Source organism: Charadrius vociferus, unplaced genomic scaffold (genome assembly GCF_000708025.1).
Source record: "Charadrius vociferus isolate BGI_N301 unplaced genomic scaffold, ASM70802v2 scaffold56, whole genome shotgun sequence".
Taxonomy (NCBI): Eukaryota; Metazoa; Chordata; class Aves; order Charadriiformes; family Charadriidae; genus Charadrius; species Charadrius vociferus.
Genome location: NW_009649057.1, coordinates 778,573 through 786,996, shown reverse-complemented (window position 1 = coordinate 786,996; position 8,424 = coordinate 778,573). Strand labels below are relative to the sequence as shown.

Here is an 8,424-nt window from a genome sequence, read left to right as displayed (position 1 = left end):
AACAGTAACAAACTCATAGCAATTATGCTCTGTCTGTGGGTTTTCTCGCTTCTAACAGTGCTGGCAAATTCCTTCACCCCTGAAATAAAATCCCTAGATAAAAGAGTAAACTTCCAAAAACTGGTCTGGCTGAGGTCGTTTAAGTCTGTCCTGCAAGCTTTCTTTTAAGTGTGATCATCTTGCCTCACAGACTGCTAATGATAGGTACCAGTTCTGATGTTTTGTTCCAATTCATCTGTTAGGGAGGACAGCAACAAACTAACTTCACAGTCTCAGCTGTGAAGTTAATTACTCACAGGAAGCCTCATTCATTGGGCTCGAAGTAACTTGAAATTGGGCCTCAGCTAATTCCAGTCTTAAGCACTGGCACAGCAGAACATGAGTTTCCCCAATGCCCCCTTGAAAAGCAGAACAAAACAGTTTAAGCTAGTAATGCCTGCTTCTGGTTTCCTTTCAGGTGAATCATGATTCCAGTCACTGAATTGCGCTACTTTGCTGATACTCAGCCAGCATACCGCATCCTCAAGCCATGGTGGGATGTCTTCACGGACTACATTTCCATAGTGATGCTGATGATTGCAGTGTTCGGAGGAACACTTCAGGTCACCCAGGACAAAATGATTTGTCTGCCCTGCAAATGGGTTACCAAAGACTCTTGCAATGATTCAGTCAGAGGTTGGACAGCCGCAACCCCAGAGCGTACCTACTATAATTCTAGTCTTGTTCCCTCTACTGATACAGGGCCTACAGGGATCCGATATGATTTGGACCGGCACCAGTATAACTATGTGGATGCAGTATGTTACGAGAACCGTCTTCACTGGTTTGCCAAGTATTTTCCTTATCTGGTGCTGCTACATACTCTCATCTTCCTGGCTTGTAGCAACTTCTGGTTCAAATTTCCAAGGACCAGCTCCAAGCTGGAGCATTTTGTGTCTATTTTGCTTAAGTGTTTTGACTCTCCGTGGACAACGAGGGCATTATCTGAGACAGTAGTGGAAGAGAGCGATACCAAGCCAGCATTTGGGAAAATGAATGGCTCCATGGACAAGAAATCCTCCACAGTCAGTGAGGATGTGGAAGCCACTGTTCCCATGCTGCAGAGAACAAAGTCTCGAATTGAGCAAGGGATTGTGGACCGGTCTGAGACTGGTGTCTTGGACAAAAAGGAAGGTGAACAGGCCAAAGCACTCTTTGAGAAAGTGAAAAAGTTCCGCACGCATGTGGAAGAGGGAGATATAGTTTATCGCCTGTACATGAGACAGACCATCATCAAAGTGATCAAGTTCATTCTGATCATCTGCTATACTGTTTACTATGTCAACAACATAACGTTTGACGTTGACTGTAAAGTGGACATTGAGAGCTTGACTGGTTACAGGATGTACCGCTGTGCTCATCCTTTGGCCACTCTCTTCAAAATCTTGGCATCTTTCTACATCAGTTTGGTGATATTCTATGGCTTTATCTGCATGTACACACTCTGGTGGATGCTGAGGCGATCACTCAAGAAATACTCCTTTGAGTCCATCCGGGAGGAGAGCAGTTACAGTGACATTCCTGATGTGAAAAATGACTTTGCTTTTATGCTCCATCTGATAGATCAGTATGACCCCCTGTACTCAAAGCGCTTTGCTGTCTTTCTGTCGGAGGTGAGCGAGAACAAACTGCGGCAGCTGAACCTTAACAATGAGTGGACTTTGGAGAAGCTGCGCCAGAGGATCACCAAGAACTCGCAGGATAAGCTGGAACTGCATCTCTTCATGTTGAGTGGCATACCTGACACGGTCTTTGACCTCATTGAGCTGGAGGTCTTGAAGTTGGAGCTTATCCCTGATGTCACTATTCCCCCAAGCATTGCTCAGCTCACCAGCCTTAAGGAACTGTGGCTCTACCACACAGCTGCCAAAATTGAGGCTCCAGCCCTTGCCTTCTTAAGGGAGAATTTGAAGTCTCTCCACATCAAGTTCACAGACATCAAGGAGATTCCTCTTTGGATTTATAGCCTGAAGACACTAGAGGAGCTTCATCTGACTGGGAATTTGAGTGCTGAAAACAACCGGTATATTGTGATAGATGGATTGAGGGAGCTGAAGAGGCTGAAGGTGTTAAGGTTGAAGAGTAACCTCACCAAGCTGCCACAGGTGGTGACAGATGTTGGTGTGCATCTTCAGAAGCTTTCCATCAACAATGAGGGCACCAAACTCATTGTTCTCAACAGCCTTAAGAAAATGGTTAACTTGACAGAGCTTGAGCTGATCCGTTGTGACTTGGAACGCATTCCTCACTCTATATTTAGCCTCCACAATCTGCAGGAGATAGACCTGAAGGACAATAACCTAAAGACCATTGAGGAAATCATCAGCTTCCAGCACTTACATCGTCTCACTTGCCTTAAATTGTGGTACAACCACATTGCCTACATCCCCATGCAAATAGGTAACCTAACCAATTTAGAACGCCTTTACCTGAATCGTAACAAGATAGAAAAGATCCCTACCCAGCTCTTCTATTGCCGAAAACTTCGGTATTTGGATCTCAGCCACAACAACCTAACTTCCATACCACCAGACATTGGACTTCTTCAAAACCTGCAGAACCTAGCTGTGACAGCCAACAGGGTAAGTGAGCAAGGAGCTGAGCGTGCCTTCGTGAGTAAAAGTAGCTCTGACACTTCTGTTATCTGTGTGATTAAACACGCTACAATGGTGTGTGAAATACTCCTGGCACTGGCATTCTATTTAAATTCTCAAGCTTTTGTTTCTCTCTGAGGGGTTTATCTAAGGCGAAACATTGCAAATAACTCCAGGGGCAAGCCTGTCTTAGAACAGCCCTTGTTTTGTAGCATTTCCTCTCTTAACAGTGAAACTGATTATAAGTGGCGATTGGAGGCTGCTTAGAAATCCTGCCTGTCAGTTGTTTCTCTGCAGTTGGAAGCTTCTAGTCTCTAGCTTAACATCAGTTTGGGGCTTAAAATGGAGATCTGAGAAACTGTAGTCTTAATCTAGAACTATGCACTTAAGCCTATGTACTTCAGCCATGTACATACACTAGAGCAGCCGCCACTTAGGACACGTTATGTGTGTGGCTTCCAGCTTTGTTTATAGTACTTTGCGTTTCCAGGGAATACTTCGTAGTTTGGTCTTGTGAGCATGCACTGTCTGTGAGATGCTGGATATGGACAGATTTATGAAAATGGTTCTTAAGGTCTCACTCTTTAAATGCAGTGTCTTGTTCCAAAAAGGTGACTTTGGAGAGAGCAGAGCAATCTTCAGCAGTGTCCTTACTTGGGGCAGAGTGAACTAAACCAGGCTTATCAGTTGGCAGTCAGTTAGATGTGAAAGTGTGAACTGTGGCAATTTGGAGGGGGAGGAAATTTGATGGCACCTTCCTACGCCTCAGCATGATGACTGTGTGTTTTCTTGTGTAATCCCAGATAGGTTAAGTCTAAGTGCAGGGCAGGTTAGAGGGGATGACCAAGTGTGCTATGCTGCCTGAAATAACCACAAGTTATTTCTTGGCTTGTGTCGGAGGTCATTTATTTGCTAAAAGCAAACAGTACTTGTGGTTTTTTTTTTTTTCCTGAATCTTTGTTGTTGTGTTCGGGATTAAGGAGGCTCCATTTACCATGTATCACAAAGATCAGTGTGGGACTGCACAGACTGATGTGCTGAGCTGAACGTCTTGTTGAAGCTTTCATTCATTCTATCTGAGAATTCCCGAGAGGCACTTTTTCTCTTGGAGTTTATTACCACCTGAAGTTGCAAAAGGCTCTAACGTAACTACAGATTGCGGACAGACCTAATTAGTGGCTTCTGGGTTCTTCTGGGAATATGCAGTAGAATTGTCCTGGAGCAGTCCTAGTTTTCACTGTTGTCTATCACTATTACTGCTATTGGCAAGACATGTTCATAACTGAACTCTCTTAAATTGCCTGTGAGAAGCAGAGCAAGCAGCTCTGGTATGGTTTGGCTTTTCACAGGGGAAATGCCCTCAAATCAAGTATTTAATTGCTAGTGCAGTTCAGTGTTAAACAGCATTCCTAAAACTTCAGCCAGCATTTTGAAGTTAGTGTCTGAAAGTTCAAATCTGTGTTGTGCCGCTGAAAAGTAACGGCAGACATGCAGCAGCCCTTTCAGCTATCCCAGTTTACTAGCTGCTTGCTCAGTTTTTCCAGCACTAACAGACTGGGTGGCTGTGCATCTGTTTATATGGGTGGCTTAAACTCTGATAAACGTCATGGTATGCACACATCATTTCCTATTAAGTTAAAAGGCAAAATGTTTTCTTGGGGCAAGCGGGGCTGATATGTTTCTGAGGATGGCATTAAGCAAAGATGAGGGAGTTTTAAAGATTCTTAAGCTACTGTTCAGAACTCAGATAATTCTGTACCATTTGTCTTCTGGCAGCCTTCCTAGCACAGCTTCCTCAGGGTTAATCTGCAGTGTATCCTCTGCAGTCCTGGGGTGGAGCTTCTCTTGGATGAAAAGGAGTTAGAGGCAGCTCCATTTTCTGCAGCACAGTGTGGCATCACCTATTTCTCTGAAAAAAAAAAAAAAAAATCCTAATACAACAGGAAGGCTGGAGCAGCCTTTCTTCCAGCGTGTTCTAAAGCAAAAGGTGGTAAGGACCCAGTGAAACAGCTAAGCTGTTTGTATCTTCTGCAGGTGCCCGGATAAGGCCACAGTTGCCCTGGGGCTCTGCCATCGTGGTTACTTACAGTAAACAGTGACAGCAAAAAACACAAGGATGGGTAGGCTGGCATTTCCCAAGGCCAGGAATTATCTTAAATGTCTTCTCTTAGCTCATAGGTCTTAGCGAATAGACACTTCTGGAATTGGCTGGTACCAGTGTACCATTGTGGGAAGCAGGCTATATTATAGCACATTGCTTCCTTCCTAAACCAATACTTGTCCCTTAAATAACACTATTATTTTCAAGAGTCTGTGATCATTTGATTGCATGTTGCTGTTTGCAAAACACTCGACAGTACCAGTAACAATGACTGAATTGAACTTTTAATTGGTCTGGTCTTGTCTTTTCCTTGGACTCCCATCTCATTCAGAACTGATTACAGGCAAATTTAGCAGTGAATGATACCATGCATAATTTAAATTTTAAAAAGGACATGGTTGCATTTCAAGGCAAATGAAAGCCTCCAAGATGAGACTTTGAATTAAGGGGAGAATACTGAATTGCTATGTTTAGTTTATAGCCTAGCATTTGTTAAACCTTAGCCATATTATTTTCCTAGAAATTCTTTGGGAGGACTGGACTATTAAAAGGTTTTAATAGAAATAAGACTTACTAAATTAGTGACTCATGGATACATGAAGGTGGTGGTGGGAAAGCTAACAGCTGGTGGCTTTTTTTTTTTTCCTTTTGTCACTGTCAAACCCTGTACTTTGGAGCCTGGAAAGTTATTGCAACATTTCAAAGCCCTACAGAAATGATGGAAGAACAGTCCCAGTTCTCAGGGCCTGGAGACCATACCTACATAGCCTCTGCTCTTATTACAGCAAAACTAGAAGTCTTAACTAAATCCAGTCTTTATGGTGTTCAGTATAATGCCAGTTGTGCAATAGCTACCTAAAGCAAAGGGGCTATGATCCAATGATGGTATAAAGGGTTTGGGATGGAAAGAAGCTAATACTGATGGGAACACGTGACAGTATAGACCTGCTGTGAGCAGGTTTCTGGTCCTCTAATTCCGTCTTTAGTGATGTCTTCCGCTTTAGCCACCGGCATTGGTGATCTCTTGTAACGAATACAGTGTCTGAAAGAGGAATCCATACAGTCATGGTGTAATGACTTTTACTTTGGGAACAGTCTTTGTGGTAGAAAGCAGGAGCTCACTTAAGGGAGAAGTGGATGCTCAAAAGCAAGTGCTCTGTAAACCTTGAGGCATTGTGTGGACTTGTTGGTCTCTTATAAGCAGGTGTCCTGTTTGCTGTTGACTTTGCCTATGATTTATTTTTTTCAGATTGAGAGTCTCCCACCAGAGCTGTTCCAGTGCAGGAAGCTGAGAACCTTGAACCTGGGAAACAACGTGCTGCAGTCGCTTCCATCCCGGGTTGGAGAGCTGACAAATCTGTCACAGATAGAGCTACGAGGGAACCGCTTGGAGTGCCTGCCTGTGGAGCTGGGAGAATGTCCTCTGCTGAAACGCACTGGGCTGGTGGTAGAAGAGGACCTGTTCAACACACTGCCCTTGGAAGTCAAAGAGCGGCTGTGGAGGGCAGACAAAGAACAGGCTTGACCCCCTGAAAAAAAGGAAAAGCCTCTGACCAACTAGAAGGAAAAAAGGCCATTCCAATCCCCTTTTCCCCAGATCCTCCCCTTTCTCCACTGCGATCACTACCGGACTAGCCAAGGAGTCCCTGAACAAACATGACTCTGAATGAGGCAGCTTCTTGCCTCAGATGCAGGATGGGGGAAGCTTGGGATCAGGATGAGGATCAAGACAGATTAGTTGGCCTCTGAGCAAGGGCCAGTGGGAGTAAGAGGTGTTGCTGTTCTTCTGGACAGGAGGTGGGGGTGAGGTGGATGGTGCTGGTGAGAAGAAATGACCTTTGAATGGAGGAGAAAATGAAATGTGGGGATTGCTGCATTGCTCCAAATGGGTCTTATACATGTCAGGGACTGAGAGTGTCCAGTATCCTGCAGGCAAAGATCAAGAGACTAGGAAAACTCTTGAACCTCCACGACTCTGTGACACCTGGTACTGTTCTCCTCTGAGTTGGAGATTCAGTCAGTGAGGCCCCACAGTGGGGTGGGATAGGATACAGACAGCTGACTTTTATCTAGATGCTGGCATTAGGATTTGGGGGATAAGTTTATTTCAAACATCAGCTTGAATGCAGGATCTTTTTTTACTGATTGTCTTTCCCCTTTGCACTCCATACCTTCTCCTCCACCCCTGGAGAAGGAAACAAACCCCCCAAACTGTACCTGCTCATTTAAGATTGCACTATTTTAAGTTTCAAGTCACTTGTGCTGATGGGTAGATCACATAGCATCCTTCACCAGCTGATGTGCTGGAGGCACTATCTGACACAACTCCAGGGCTTTAGCCTGTTCTGAAATGGATGGTTATAGTGCAAGTGGGAGAACGATCTGCATAAAAAGCAGTTGGACTGTCTCTCCCAGAAGCATTGAGTTGCTTCAGGATCTGGCTTTTAAAGTTTTTAAGCTACTTTTAAATTCCTAGTATTTTGTCACGTATCAAATATGATCATGTACCAAATCAAACTGGCCAGTATGTCGGGGTGTCTCCTGGGGTTGGTGGTGTTAGTAAAGAGGAACACTCAGGTTTCCTCTGCACCTCTTGCCCCCCCCTTAAGTTGTTAGATGCTTTGCCAGTGTTTTTCATGAACGAATGCAGTCTACAGAGCTGCTTGATTGTGCTTTTCTGTTGTTGTCCTCACTTTAACAGCTGTCAGTTCCTGTTACACCTCTTGACCTGAATAAGAGGCTAAAGCTGATTGAATTTGGTGCTGGAAAAGAAACCCGCTCTCCTATTTCTTCCCCTTTACATTCCCTCAGCGTTAAGGAGCAGTATGAGAATTCTCCATGGACTGAGCTCCTCTAGATCCCTGGAACAGAGCAGTCTTTACTGAAACAAGTCTGACCTGTTCAGTATTGCTTGATGAAAAAAAACAACCTTCTACACTGTGGGAGGTAGATAACTTGTAATAGCTACTGATAATCATGTCCTCAAGGTGGGATGGTTAAGGTGTGTTTACAATACACCCTAAGTCTGCTCTTTTCCATCAGAAGGAACAGGAGGCTCAAGGACCTGCAGGTCCTGGTTGTAATACTCTGCATCAGACCAACAGGTTGGTTCCAGGGTGGAGTGTTGCAAGCTGAGGCATGAAAGGTTTGGAGGCCTCCCATCTGTACAAAAGGGGAAGCTGCAGCCATCTCCAAAGTGGCTCCTGGCAAGCTGTCAGTGAGTACCCTGGCTTAGCAAATCATGGTGATCCCTTGGATGTTGGGGCAATAAGGCGTGCTGTGGCTTTCTTCATCAGGTGTAAGATATGAATTATATACACTAAACATGCTGAAACCATGAACAATGTTAACCGGGCTCTGGATTTGTTGATGTTCAGATGCTTAAATAAAGCTACATTAAAATCCAGGAGATCTGTTTATAAAACTGCTTTTAAGAAAGATGTAAATTCTGCCTCCCTCAGTCCATTCATTATGAAAAGTTTAAACAGTCCGGGGAATGATATAATTAAATTTCTGTATCTGGCAGGCAAGGTACTGTAAAAGCTTTTCTTGTTTCTATCAGGGTTATTGTCTTGAAATTGTGCTAGAGTTGGGGCCACTACAGAACGGATGGGGAAGTATTGATGCTCAAGCTTCTTGGATTGTACTCGTTCTATTTGCACAAGTATCTTGGATCAACGGAGAGGGCAG

At 44.2% G+C, this 8,424-nt stretch overlaps 1 protein-coding gene across 1 annotated transcript; it reads left to right on the top strand.

The window, feature by feature from the left end:
• Positions 1-464: 464 nt before the first annotated feature.
• On the top strand, positions 465-6,483 carry LRRC8A (leucine rich repeat containing 8 family, member A). The gene is made up of 2 exons (XM_009888021.1): positions 465-2,621; positions 5,984-6,483. Exons 1-2 carry the CDS (start codon positions 465-467, stop codon positions 6,257-6,259), a joined length of 2,433 nt encoding a protein of 810 aa, XP_009886323.1. The 3' UTR covers positions 6,260-6,483.
• Positions 6,484-8,424: the final 1,941 nt, after the last annotated feature.

Excerpts from the sequence above, each read along its gene's own strand:
- LRRC8A (XM_009888021.1), top strand. The coding sequence starts at position 465 with ATGATTCCAGTCACTGAATTGCGCTACTTTGCTGATACTCAGCCAGCA. Across the intron at positions 2,622-5,983 it reads TAGCTGTGACAGCCAACAGG|ATTGAGAGTCTCCCACCAGA; the intron begins GTAAGTGAGCAA and ends TATTTTTTTCAG.